Raw genomic sequence first — 13,892 nt, 5'->3', positions numbered from 1 at the left:
GAACCAGCTCTGGCTGGCTTTTGCTTAGCCCCAGCAGCACAGGCACACACACACACACACACACACACACACACACACACACACACACACACACACACACACACACACACAAATACAACATAAGCATAAGCTTGCAAACAGGCATAGGCCCCTTCCAACCCCCACCCAGAGCTAAAATCAAGTCAGTCTCATGCACATCTGCTTCACCAGCAGTGGCTGCTGAGTAAGCACTACATTAGCCTCTGCTTCCCTTCATAAATGATCATAACAGGACAGAGAAAGTCCCCTTATATCTCACAAAAAATTAAAAACAAAAAACTACTTGGTGGGAAAAAAAAAGAAAGAAAATGACATGCATGGGCATCCATTTCCTGTAAATGGAAGTCAATCATCTTTCTTTATCAAAGGTTTGCTTAAAAAGTTCTGCCAGACTTCAGAATGAACTCTGTAATTTCACATGTTTCTTGAGTGAGCAAGTGATGGGGAATACACCGTCTGCTCAGACCTCACACCCAGCTTTGAAGCTGGCAGCAAAACACAAAGTGATTCATAACTGCAGAATGCAAAAAGCTATTTTTAAATCTCAGGTGAGGCATTCCACAAATAACAGGTGTCAGGAGTGCTGAATGGTAGATGCATGGGAATCTCACTTCTGAACACCAGTTTGTACATTCTACCTGAAGATAAGTGTTTGATAGACACTAGTGTGCGATGGCAATAAAATCAGGTATTTAAAGGTGTGTAACCATTTACATCACTCTTCTTCACTTGTGTAGAGCACTGACGATACGTTGTGGGTCTACGGTGCCGTTTACAGATAAGTTCACTATGATTGTTCTCACTCCATTATCCCCAGGCACCGAACACTAGTTTTCCAATGCGCTGCAGCAACCCATTACCTTTGCCTTAGAGTGGGTGTCTTTTCAGACCTAATCATAGCTTTAGCCTGCAGGTATGTGGCTTGCCAGGTTCAGTCATCCTGGAAAACCCATCATTCAACAACTTTTATCGTCACAACTGCGAGGTGTTGCTAGGCACGTCTTTTCATGTGCTATATTGCTGCTCAGAGAGCTGTAAGGTTTTATATCTAACCCGCCAAAATATTCTCATTTGTCTTTGTCTCAAAGCTGGAACTAAAAGAGTTTTAATGTAGTATTTAATTCATTAAATGCCATACGGTGACAGTTATTGGACAATGAACGGCTGTATGGATAGGGGGGCAATACAAAGCATTTCCCCCCATCTCTACTTTTTTTGTCTGACTTAGAAAGCTTGGCTTTGGTTCGTGAAACAATTTCTTTGGGAATTTATTACACCATCTTTCTGTCATCTGGAAAAGAACATTTGAATAAATCTCCCTGACAAGGTAGAAACAATACGAGACCTACTGAGCATTCAGGGAGCTGTAATGACACATCAAACGGAGAAAACAAAGAACTGCTTACCAATTCAGAAACTTCCAGACAAAACTCAAGACGTCTAATTATTGTTTTAAGGGATATGAGATAGAGTATATTGTTTGCATGGTATTATGAAATATACTTAATGTACTTTCTTTTCTTTTTTTTTTACCAGAAAGTAAACACTTTCTTGTAAACTTTGTGTGTGAATGACTTCTTTTTAATTGGTAGCGTGAGAAAAGCAAAATGACGTGTTAATTTCCCTCTAAATGGTAGCAAGAGTGTTAAAGAGTTCTCAGTTCTTCTTTGTAAATAAACAAATTTCATTAATGGCTTTATAGGATATTGCCCTTTCCTCACCCCCTTCAGGAAATGTGCAAATCTTAATAAACAACAAACAAAAAAAGGTAATTTCACTAGGAATAACAGCTATTGTGCAGCACTGTTATTAAATTTTATCACTCTAGAGGAGTGAAGTTGCAGAGGGGAGCTGTCCGAAGTCTTGTATCTGTGGTGGAGTACATGCTGTGTCATCTTCCTCTTCCTTTAAGCAATATATGAGTGACTGGTGGGTGTGCCTGCACTGTGGTATTGACAGATCTGGCCCTGTCACTTGTCTTGTGTCAAGAAAGCCTGTGGGAGACAGGAAGTCGGGCTTCAGAGTGGACAGAAAACAGACATCTGACCACAGTGGCAACCTTGATCCCAGAAAACACTGAACAACTGCTTGCAACTCTCTCTGGATCTCTTAGAGCCCTGTTTGTTACTGACTCAACCACGTAACCACCTTTGTTTTGAATGTTATTGACTCTCAGTAAAAAGAAAGCAAAAGTCTAAGCAAAGACAAACAAATCGTATTCAAGTAAAAATATACAATATATTTGAACTATAAACTTTTACAGAATGTCTTGGACATTTAGCTTTACACATACTATACATAAGGGTCCAACAAGGGTCACTTTCATATTCTTGTTGATTTAAAAAAAAAATGTTCCCATGGCAACCACATTTTATGTACATCTTTATAAACATACCAAACAAAACAGCCCTTGGGAGCACTTTAAGAGGCCATGATGAGATACAGATGCCTTGTATAAAAATCCCTGAAAATGTCTCACTGTGAGGTAAGAATACACTGGTCAATCTCATTTCCTTTTATGCCCTTTCATTCATCAAACTCATTCATTTGTTCTGAGATGAGACGGGCGACAAAGCACAGCTAATTACACGTCATCTTTCTCGAAACATTACGTTTTCGTCAGAAGTAGCTGCAGACTGAAGAAGGTTGGATTAAAAAACAAGGTGGACGTGTACTTGTTCATAAACTGAATACTTACATACTTGTTCCTTTCAACTGACTAAAAGGATACTCCTACACGTTATACCTATAATTTCATGTTAAGGTATGGTCAAGGCCTCACCAACAACAGGTTATATGATGTAAAGGTTACAAGAAAAAACCTTGATAGAACAAAGTCCCATGCAAATAATGCAGCTTTGAGCAACAAGACGTACAGGGAGCGTTTTTGAAGGATAACATATTCAAACTTTGATATTTTGCGATAAAAAATATCACAGTTAAAATATATATATATACACAGAACAGGCTGCCAGAACTTACGTGTAAAGTCTAATAATGTTTAGCAGAAATTTGTGAAAGTGGAAGAAGAAAATATTTATAATGTATTTAAATACTTATATAAGAAAAACTGGACAGTAATTCAAGGTGGGATTGCCGCAGTAGCCATTTCCCCCCCCCATCAGCTTAGGTAACCCCCCAAAATATCTCATATCGGTTCAAAGAAAACATTCTAATTGGCCAAAGACTTTTTTTTTAGACCATCAAGGCAATATTGATGACTGATACAAATACAGGAACATCCATTGTACAGCTGGTGAATAGCAAATAACAGTCAAAGAGCAATGCTAGAGAAATGTCCTGTTATTATGGCTGTACATGACCATTCATTAATACCATGTATGTCACATACCAAAAGTCATCATTGTGTTAGATATTAAGGCATTGAGACTGGATCTAACAGAGTATGTTTTCTGCATATAGGAGTAGTTCCTTTTGGTGCAGAAAAACTGTAACTGACGTACTATAAATATCAGCCATCTGAAAGGCTCAGAAACCTCAGAGTGACCTCAGGAAACCACAAAAAAAAGGCTGTTCTATCACATCTCATGTCGACTCCAGCGTATCTAGCTGAAAGACATTGTGATTGGTTGGTGTGGTGAAAAAGAGCTGCTCCTGGTTGGTAGAACAGTTGTCACAGGGACTGTGCAGCCCCAGAGTTCTCTCAAAGTCCAAGAGCTGACCCATGAAGTTGAAGTTTGGCGAAATGTTAGACTTCTTCCTCTTGACAAAGTCGTAAGCATCATTCAGAGAGAGGTGGAGTCTCTGCATCAGGTAGGCCACAGTGACGGTGACTGAGCGGCTGATGCCGGCCAGGCAGTGGACCAGGATGCCACATTGCTTTGACCTAGCCTCGTCTGTGAGAGAAAAGGTAGACTAAGGTCAGCATAACTCTTTGGTTATTTTAGTTATCAATGCCGTGTCTGCTTTTAACAAAACAAACACAGCATACCTAAGACCCGGTTACTTGCCAAAATTAGCAAGCAACCTCAATCTAAACAACACAACAAAGCTTGGCAACCCAGCAACCTGAAATCCAGACAAAGCGTGTAATAGACACGCCGGTCCACTGTATCCAATTCATGCTTTGCCTCTCCAAAAACTGAAATGTAGTTGTCGCAATCTGCAGTAACAGCAGAGGCAGATATTTTATATCAAGCCAACATGAAAATAATCACCAGAAAATGTTTAGACAGACATTAATAACACATTAACATCCATATAGATATTAGCTTAAATGACTCTAAAGATTAAGGGAATGTACTTGATACGTTTTTTGCTCACTAACTAAATATATTATCTCCCCCAACTGGTAATGCAATGTCTACATGTAGTAATGCAACTTCTGCCATTGTCTCAATTTCATGTTTTGGAAAGGCAAAGCGTGAAATTGACACGATGTCTGTTTTACACATTGGCATGATACTGGGTTGAACCCTTTAATCAAACACAGGACAGGGTGGAAACAACTTTTCCTTCCTCATTCTGGTTCATGATGCAGAACCGCAGCCACCAAACAAACAAGCGAAAAGCTGCGGTTTCAGGTGCAGTGACGGGAAGAGACGCAAAAGCAAAATTAAAACAGCGTTGCGATGCTGCTAGAAACAAAACAAAAAAAGGAGGACGTTCTCTTCCAAGGTTGCTATCCTGTATAAATGTGATAATACTGTCTAACACCTGAGAGCATCATCTTTAATCACCCACTAAACTCCCACCTGTCCAACAAGCACATTTGAGAACCAACTGAGCTAACTAATGGATAGCTCAAGCATGCTCATTTGTTATTTTATTATTAATAATAAAAGAAACAAAAGAAATAAAAGTAAATCCCTCATTTGTTTGTGTTTAATCCCACGAACAAAAGCTGCCAAGCCTACTTGAACTTACAACCTACTCTCACATGACACGCCTTGTAGCAAAACAAACTAAACTTTCTGAAAAGTGAGTCTCCGAGTTTTTTTTTCCAACAAAACCAATATCTGAGTTACTCACCTATAAATGATATTGCCTCTGGAAAGAACTGGGACAGGTTCTGACTCCAGTGGTCCGAAATGGGGATCTGTTTGTACCTGAAGTGTCCATCATGCTCAAACATGTTGGGGAGATTGGGTGTGACATTCAAGATGTACTTGATGTTGTACTGGCCCAGCACATCTAGGTTAGTGGAGTCTTTGGCACAGCCCAGATAAAGGTAGGGTAGGATTTGGACAGGGAAGGCAGGCTGATTACTCGGAATGGGGCTCTCCTCGGACTCTGTGGCACTGGTAGGCTCGCGATCAGACTCCCCGTCGGAACAATCGGAGCTGATTCTGAGATTTCCGAAGCCCAGAACAGACACTGGTGGTGAGGAGCTGGGACAGGAGCTGTCCAAGAGGGTCTCACAGTGCTCTGGGTACTCCGTGTGGAACTTTACAAACCCACCTGGACAAGAGCCAAAGACACAAACAAGTCACATATACACATTTAAATCATTTTTTTTTCTTAAAGTGCAACCTTATATAAAAGTTTATTTAAACCACATATCAATGGAAAATCGCTGCAGGGTGTTGAGACTGGCAGTACTGTAAAGACCCCCCAAAGAGGCCATTCATGAAATGCATGCCTGTTCCTGCTAGAGCAAAACATGGCGCAGCCATTTTGGAATTTTAATTGAGAATCTCAGTAGTGACACACAAACTTCTGAACAAGCTTCAAACCGCAAACACACAGCACAGGATGAACATCTGCACAGGACTAACATTTACGTTTGTATAGCGCAATAAACATTTACAGTTTCGTTTTAAACCCCAGAAGCTAAAAAAGGAAACCTCACAGTTAAAAAAAAACCTCACAGTGTCCCAACTTCTGCTCCACCGAGGGAAAAAAATCATTTCTTTGCCTTTACCTCTTATAATAAAGTTTTGCTACTGTTGGGCCAAATCTTACTTTACAAATTTACCTTAAAGGAAACTTATGCGCCGTGAGGCATTTTTTATCCTTATGAACTCAATTACAAGTACAGAACATTTGCATACACAGTTCTCTGTTTGTTGTTTGTTTATTTTAACGGCAAAACTATTTACCTTCCAGATAATACGCTGTACAGCCGTCTTCCCACAGTTTCTGAAGAAGCAGACCCAGAACCGACGTCGGAGTCCCGCTGTCCTGCCAGCCCACGGAGCACTCATCGTACAGAAGGACCGTGTCCGTCTTGCACCGTCTCATGAACTTCTCCTTATCCTCGTGGTTGGGAATGATAGCCCGGATAGGTATGTTTCCCTTTCTGAACCTCCGGAGCATCAGCCCCGGAATGGCCAGGTTTATGGCGGTCTCTATATGGGATGATTCATAAAGCTCATGTGAACGGCAGTCCAGCAGGAGGAGAGAAGTGCCCCCGGACTCTAACTCGAGTTGCAGCCATTCCACGCTTTTACTCGGCGTCACATTAGACATATCGGAGTCAATAGCATACTACTCGCAAGTGCAAACACTAACTACATAGTCCACCGATCGACGAAAAAAAACAAACAAACAAAAAACAAAATAAAAGAATAGAAAAAAAGCCCTACATATCACCCGGAAAAAAAGACGTTAAATGTTGCCCCGCCAGTTCGTGGTGCTTCTGCTTGAGCGAAGAGATTTCCCCTTTTTCCTCTTCTCTATTTCCATCAGTCAGTGAGTCTGGTCTACCCCCAACAAAGCAAAGACTCATTGGAGACCTATTTGCACTTTAATTTACGAGACACACGTTTAAATGTGGACGCTTTGTGGCCAATAGTTTCTTCATCAACTTCAACTGCTCCACATCGTATCCGGGGCATCCATGCGCATTCTCTTCTTACCATTCCGATGCATGCATGGGAGGTTGTTTTTTTTTTAGTTGACAGTAGAGCAACTCAAGAGGGAGGAGTTTTATCCTTACGATTTAAAGTCATAGCGGAAATATAGCAAAGTTTGTTACGACCAAGTCTCAATGAAACCACTTTTTGTCAATCGCCGTATCATGAGCGAAACATTTCTTTGCGATTTTGTAACATTATAGCGAGTTTTTATTTAGAAGGGAGCTGTTGGCACTCGGTATTATTACATTTTAGTAACACTGGGCGATTTTTATTATTTTCTAAAGTATATTTCCCCCCACCCTTTGAGAACATGTAGGTTAGTATAACAGATATATTTGCGCATTTGTACCTTGAGGTCTAACTTATCCTTTGAGATGCTTAGAACTGAGGTGGAACTGCAGTGGTCCATATAATGCATTATTATTGTAGCATTATCTCTTGGTCACAGCCACGTTCCCCTGACCAGTGTGGAATTTTCTGTGGGACCTTCATGATACCCCTTTGAAACCGAAATCCAATGATATACTGCACTGTAGCTGTCACTATGCAGTACAGTCCAGTTCATTACATAGACTGTAGTGTGTGGTGCAGTATTTAAGATTAAAATCACACCCTTCAGGAGGAAAAAAACAAAAATGAGATTAATTCAGACACTTTTAGCTGGTGATTCATGTAGTTACATAATATTTGTGTTATCTTTCATGATGATAATATTCATAATCAGATTGGACACACCCCTGAAGGTGGAAATAGAAAAAAATTCACACCTCTTCCCTTTAAACTAATTTCCTTAAATTTAAATATCATGGGGACTGCTAAGTGTGCTGTCGTGCTTTACTAAAAAGCACAACAGCACGGTCCTCCAAGACATTGCCATAGTACATCACTGGTGTATAATAATGCAGGCGGATTGGGAGAAATAAGAGAAGGGAAAGGAGAGAGGGAGAGGGTGATGCGTGCAGTGGGAACCCAGCCATGCAGCTCATCTGTCTGCACACGTGAGTGGGGGGACACACAGATGTGCAGGGCATCGGGATTAACACAGTATGAGAAATGGAGCTAAATACACTCACATTCACACACAAACGCTCGCAGCCACAAACTGATCAGACACTCCGCAGCACGTATCGTATCACTGCCATTCTACACCTTACTGCCGTTTCAGCACCTGCAGCCAGCAGCAAACTTCCTCATCATTTCAAGGGGTCTGAAAACCAATGCGCGCGCACACACACACACACACACACACACACACACACACACACACACACACACACACACACACACACACACACTGCCTGTGGGCCTTCATGCCAGCATGATTTCTGCTCCAGTTCAGCTATCTTACAGGAAGTGTAGAAAAGTTGGACCTCCCCTAAAACTTTCCAATAAGGAACTGAACAGCCCGTATCTACAAAGGACAGTGATGGGAAGGGAAGTAATGTGTGATAATGAGGTCAAACAATGCACAAGACCCTAAATGCCAAATTATAGCCTCTGTATCATACGTCTCGTGTGATAATATCTGTGCGTAATGTAATAAATCAAACTCTACTAAGTCAACTCAATGCATAACAAGGACATTTATTTAAATAAAACCAAATATGGGTGTGCTCTGAGCTAGCAAGACTTGCATCATATTGGTGGTCTACTCCACTTCCACCGACACGGTTACATAACGGGCTCTAAACGTGAGCTCATGGTAATTCTCCCAGAGCAAAGAGGGGAAACGTCTCTGCTGCAGAATCCCACGTCTTTCATGTCAAGTGCTGCTTCAAGGGCTTCCACGCAAACACGGTGGATGCACAAGCACCCTCCTTTAATGTCCGGATGCAGTTAGATGAATTAAGAAATGAGCAATAAAGCAAGTGCTTCCTCTTCATTGATTTCTGTCTTTGCGTTGGAGTATGTTAATCTAATCATGGTGATCACGGCCTACAGCATAGAGCACCACTATCATGTAAGAAAAAAATACTGATAATACTGCTGTTACAGTTATAGCAGATTAAGTCAGTAGTTCATTTAATTGAAATTAGTATCTAAAATCTCTGATTTTACAGTTGTGCCATGCTGTGAGCTGTGTGGAAGTGTGTTTGTCGGATTTTAATACAACCAATGTGATCTCACGTGTTATCTAGATGGGAAACACAATATCCTGTTTTCTGCTGATACCCTCTAGTGGTTCATTACAAAAGCTGCTGCACCAGTTATGAGTCATCTGCAAAGGGAGGTGGTGTCTGATGTCACTGCCTCACAGCTGCAAAGAGAAGGCCCAGTGTGCCTCCATGTGGTGAAGCCATGAATGTCACAAAGGGCATTTCATGAATGAAAAACCAGATGACCACAAATCTGCCCTTAAGATCATTTTGCATGCAGAAGACTACTAAATTGAACATCTGTATCTGTTGTTTCATATGTTTCGCATTAAAAATGAAAACAGAAGAATATTTTAACAGTAAACATTTTTTTGCTTATGCTATTTATTTTATTTCCTAATCTGTAAAACGGAATTGCAATCACCCTTTAGCATGCCTTAGTTGCAACAGATATATCTCTGTCAGGAGTAAAGCATGTAATAAAATTCCTCATATATCAGTACAGCACATATGCACCACAGATACCCTAACTGTCATATAAATGTATGAAAATAAAACTGGATGAGCCCACGAAGACATAAAACAGGATCTGATCGGAGATCATTTTGGGCTGCTGGATAACTGTGTATCAGAGTTCAGGATATTTCATACCATGGGGTTGATATATGTAACAAACCCAGCACCAGCACACAGCAACCTTACTTACTGGAATAAATGAAAAATGAAAATGTGAGCCTTTGGAAATATGGAACAATACAGAAGACCATTAGTAGGCTACTGAATTTAAGCTGAAACAGAAGGTCAGCCACAGTAAAAGAAGATGTGTTAGAAAGCATAGTGGCCACCTTGGATTAAAAAAAGTCACACCATGCACAATTTGTGTTGGAAATTGTGCATACCTTGCACTGAAAGCAGACGTATGCTTTTTGTTTAGCACAAGAGGCTGAATGTCTGAAGAACACAGTATGAAGTAGTCCTTTGAATACAATGTCCAAGAAAAACAATGATTTTTAAATGGCACAAAATTATAAGATTAAACGTAACCAAAGAAAAAGATTTGAAGCTTGAGAAATATCGGCAGCAAATCATTGGCCAGATAAAATGAAAACAAATTTGTTAGGATGACATGAGATTGACATGGCCATGGACTACACTGCCTGCATACAGCTGAATCTGATGTGCACAATGTATGTATGAGTGAAAACAGTAGATGGAAGTAGGGGTAAAGGTTTCTACACTCCAAGAATGACAGAAGATTTGAAAACTATGGCCTGGTCATAATTGGATTCACAGTTCAAGACTGAAGTGAAAGGTAGAGTAACAAAACTCTTCCAACAAACAGCAGCTGAAAAGATTAATCTGAGAAGAACGCAAGAACATCTGTCCACATATTTGGCCACTGCTGTCATCCTTTTCCCAGAATACTCAAATATATTATTAAAAAAGAAATACAATTAAAAATATTAGAAAATCAAAGAAATCCAGTAGACTAGGAACACGGATCATTTATTTAAATATATGTGAACATAAAAACCTCTGATGGAAACTATGTTCAGTATTTTTAAAGTTTAAGTTCAGTACCTCTGAAACAAAAAAAAAGGACATTTTGCACATACATGTAACAGCTAATTCATGTAAAAGCTGTAGTTTTTAAAAAATGTAAAAGAGTTCATTCATGCTTTAACCACACACAGACCGCATGTTTATTTAAAATAAAATAAAAACCCAATACAGCTTTAATATCATGAGAATTCAGTGCTTTTGGTGATGTCAGGCAACTGCTGATATCATGGGACTGAGGCCTTTGCAGTAAGACTTCTCTCTCACACTCATCTTTCAAAGTGAACAAGTTGCTGGCAGAAGTTGCACTCTGCTAAGGCGGGCGACCTCAGGTCCAAACCCACTTCCTTTCATGTTTCATCAGCCGATCTGTGAAGACAAAGCAACACAACAGATGCACTGACGACTGAGAATTACAGATGTTGGATAACCTTAACGGCTTAAATACTGACCAAATAATCCTATCATAAGCGAGTTTTTTAAACCATTAGCTGGTTCACTATCTGATGAAGCTATAAAGTAATGCCTTTCATCATCTTTGTTACTTAATGGCCAGGCATATTATTGAGCATAAAAGTCAACTTTTCTGCATTTTACACTTCAATATGGTGAGGAGAACTCAACAAAAACAGGATTGGCAACTGAATTGTTAAACTGACACTAAAAAAGTAGTCCATCATCTGGGGAGTGTGGTCTGGCAATGCGCAGCAGCTCCTCTCCTTTACCCACGGCGGGGTAGTCAATCGCCTGAACGTTGATGTTGTCACAAGACATCATAGTGTCACAAACCACAGTGTTCTTCTCTGCATTTCCCACAGTCTTAGTCTCAAATTGAATTTTGAGTGTAAGATGGAACTCATTCTATAAGAGAGATTTACAGAATCTCTCATGGCCCGTTTATTAGGTACACCTTTTGAACTACTTGTAAATGCAAATATGAAATATAATCATATAAGTATAAAAAAAAAATCAAAAGCGAGTCCAACTTGTTACTAGCAAAGTGGGCCTAAGTGTTTAGTGAGTATACGGTAAAAAAACATTATCCAGGCATCAAATGCCTGTTTCAGAACCAACTGTCCTGTCAGCTAAAGATTCCAACAGCATAATGTGCATGAATTTTCTTACTTGGACAAGAATAATGTGGTTTGGACAGTGAACCACAGGAAAGCCAGAATCCATCAGCATCTGTCGAAGCAGCTTGACAGTCGTCTGATGTTTCCTTCTGAGCATCTGGCCTTCTTCACTTTTCAGGATCTTAATGTATTCCCCTGCCAACAGCATGAGGGGCAGAGACTTGGTAGAGAAGAAACCTGCAGCACAACAGGGCACTGTGTCCACCAGGGGCTGGTGCTGGCAATATAGCCACCTAAACAGCTGATTGCCATAGCTGGATATTAAATCCTCTATAAAACCTATGCAGCAGTTGTCAGAAAATGTTTGCTCTCACTGATGAAGTGTCCACTTACAAAGTGTACCAGAGATGATATCCATTTTTTTCATGACTTTATCTGTCTTCAATCCCTCCTCCTCTGGGGCCTTATAATCCTCTAGCATGCAATTCATCCACAAATGTAATAGCACCAAACTTGTGAGCAACGTTGCACATCCCTTCAAGTAGGCACACCGCTCCTGCAGAGAGCACGGCATTGAAAATTAAAATATTTTTATTCATACAAATCAACAGTTTGCATTTATTTATTCATTGCTGACCCTGACGTGTATTAGATGTGTGATTTCACTGAATCCACTTACACAGAGAGTAATAGAAACTTCTAGAAATCCTGTACATTCTAATTAAAAAGAATAGCTGAACATTTTAAAAGCCCAATTAAAGACATTTACACTAAAAGGAGGACCACGTACTTACCATCCATTGAACGGATGGCAACGATTTTTGAAGTGGAGGAGTCCGATTTCTCAAGTAGCTCTTGTAGGCGGTTGGCGTCATTGTGACGATATAAACTTTTTAGCCCAGCTGTTTCTTAAACCCTGAATCACTGACGCATGGTTTCCGGCTTTCGAGTAAATTTCACAACCTTGCAGAATAAACAAAAGAAAGAAAAAAATCTCTCCAATACATTTCAATCAAAATAAGAAAACGTGTAACCATTCAAAGACATTCAACTTTAGGTCACTTATTACATTAGTTTAAGCCAAAATTGAAGTAGCTGGTAGCATCTTTGACAGGGTAAACTATGTAGAGTCATTGGCTACAAAGCAGAGAGTGAACAGCTCTGCTACATCCTTCCAAGGGAGGTCAGGTAGTACATAATGAAGATCCACATGGAAGTTGCTTGTTATTGAAATGTTTGGTGCTCCTCCTGCACTAGCACCATGCTTTTGTACAGCATATCTTCAGAACAGAAGCAGAGAGAGTTTACTGTCCTGAACCCTGAATTATTTTTCTCCATCATATTTGGTCTAAAAAAAATTAACAAGAGCTACAGATGATCAGCGTGAATACTCACATGATAGCCTTGATGATTTTGGGGTGATGGCTCATGCCTAGGTAGTTGTTGCTGCACCACACAGGAACATCTCTCTTTGTGTGAAAAAACTTTGAGTAGTTTTCTGCTATAGGAAACGAGGAGGGAGATCAGTTCATCTTCTTAAAAACTCTATATGTGTGGTCTGGTTTTTTTTGCTTTATATCTTCTTTTTAAAAAACTTGTCATACTGGAATGCAACAGCCGAAAACAAATTGTGGAAGAAGGGTTTTAAACTTCAGATCAGTTTTATTCCCTTTGAAAATAATTGTGCAATAGAAGAATCAGCTTACATCCAGGTAGTGTCAGGTGTGACACTGGAAGATAAGGGTTTTTCTGGCTCCACTGCATTGGCCTTGTGTGCCCTGATAAGATCCACAACTGATAACTTCATGTTCGTTTTTATTATTCAAGTATGGCCCATTCAGCAGTCTTCAAATGCATGACATTCCTCGGGTATGCACATGAACGGTCACTAAACTGTGCATACTCAAAACAATGACCTTTCACCTATTGTTTTTCTGCACCATCACTGCAGTCAGAAAAGGGTATTTAGAGCCCACAGCCTGAACAGCTGGGGGAGTAAAGTGTCCTGTGGGCAACTTCAATTTACATTTCGGATCTGGAGTCAAAATTTTTTATTACAATCAGATCACTGAACACACACAAAGCTGAAGAGGGCAAGGCTCTGGACAGAGGACTGGAGGCCATGTCAGTCATCACTGGGCACTTTAGTGCATAACTCACCAGTGATGACCTCCCACACAAGTAGAAGAAAACATTGGGCCCAAAATTTAAGAAAGGGCTATCAGCGGATTACTGCATCCATATGAGGGAGTCTAAAAGAAGAGGTGAAAAAGAAATATTAAAACCCTTGGGGAGAGGCAGGA

The 13,892-nt window shown here is 40.2% G+C and overlaps 2 protein-coding genes across 3 annotated transcripts in view; both read right to left on the bottom strand.

The window, feature by feature from the left end:
• Nucleotides 1–2,274: 2,274 nt before the first annotated feature.
• On the bottom strand, nt 2,275–6,887 carry LOC308408002 (dual specificity protein phosphatase 7-like). The gene is made up of 3 exons (XM_080900049.1): nt 6,102–6,887; nt 5,032–5,460; nt 2,275–3,896 (listed from the first exon to the last, which is right to left on the bottom strand). Exons 1-3 carry the CDS (start codon nt 6,469–6,471, stop codon nt 3,586–3,588), a joined length of 1,110 nt encoding a protein of 369 aa, XP_080756175.1. The 5' UTR covers nt 6,472–6,887; the 3' UTR covers nt 2,275–3,585.
• Nucleotides 6,888–10,454: 3,567 nt separating this feature from the next.
• LOC308407617 (5-aminolevulinate synthase, non-specific, mitochondrial-like) overlaps nt 10,455–13,892 on the bottom strand; it is a 9,826-nt gene continuing 6,388 nt past the window's right edge. The window contains exons 1-6 of one of the 2 annotated variants that reach the window (XM_080899407.1): nt 12,985–13,811; nt 12,659–12,869; nt 12,384–12,552; nt 11,983–12,145; nt 11,642–11,826; nt 10,455–10,885 (exon numbers count right to left, since the gene is read on the bottom strand). In XM_080899407.1, the coding sequence (XP_080755533.1) occupies nt 10,877–10,885; nt 11,642–11,826; nt 11,983–12,145; nt 12,384–12,464 (438 nt within the window). In that variant the 5' untranslated portion in view covers nt 12,465–12,552; nt 12,659–12,869; nt 12,985–13,811 and the 3' untranslated portion in view covers nt 10,455–10,876. Of the gene's footprint in view, nt 10,886–11,641; nt 12,146–12,383; nt 12,553–12,658; nt 12,870–12,984; nt 13,812–13,892 lie in introns of those variants that run through there. The other variant, XR_013973699.1, reaches the window with a different exon arrangement.

The sequence above is a fragment of the Rhamphochromis sp. 'chilingali' genome, assembly GCF_963969265.1.
Source record: "Rhamphochromis sp. 'chilingali' genome assembly, chromosome: 12".
NCBI classification, from domain to species: domain Eukaryota; kingdom Metazoa; phylum Chordata; class Actinopteri; order Cichliformes; family Cichlidae; genus Rhamphochromis; species Rhamphochromis sp. 'chilingali'.
This window is presented reverse-complemented; position numbering and strand designations above follow the sequence as displayed.

Excerpts from the sequence above, each read along its gene's own strand:
- LOC308408002 (XM_080900049.1), bottom strand. The coding sequence starts at position 6,471 with ATGTCTAATGTGACGCCGAGTAAAAGCGTGGAATGGCTGCAACTCGAG. Across the intron at positions 5,461-6,101 it reads TACAGCGTATTATCTGGAAG|GTGGGTTTGTAAAGTTCCAC; the intron begins GTAAATAGTTTT and ends GCTCTTGTCCAG. Across the intron at positions 3,897-5,031 it reads AGAGGCAATATCATTTATAG|ACGAGGCTAGGTCAAAGCAA; the intron begins GTGAGTAACTCA and ends TTTCTCTCACAG.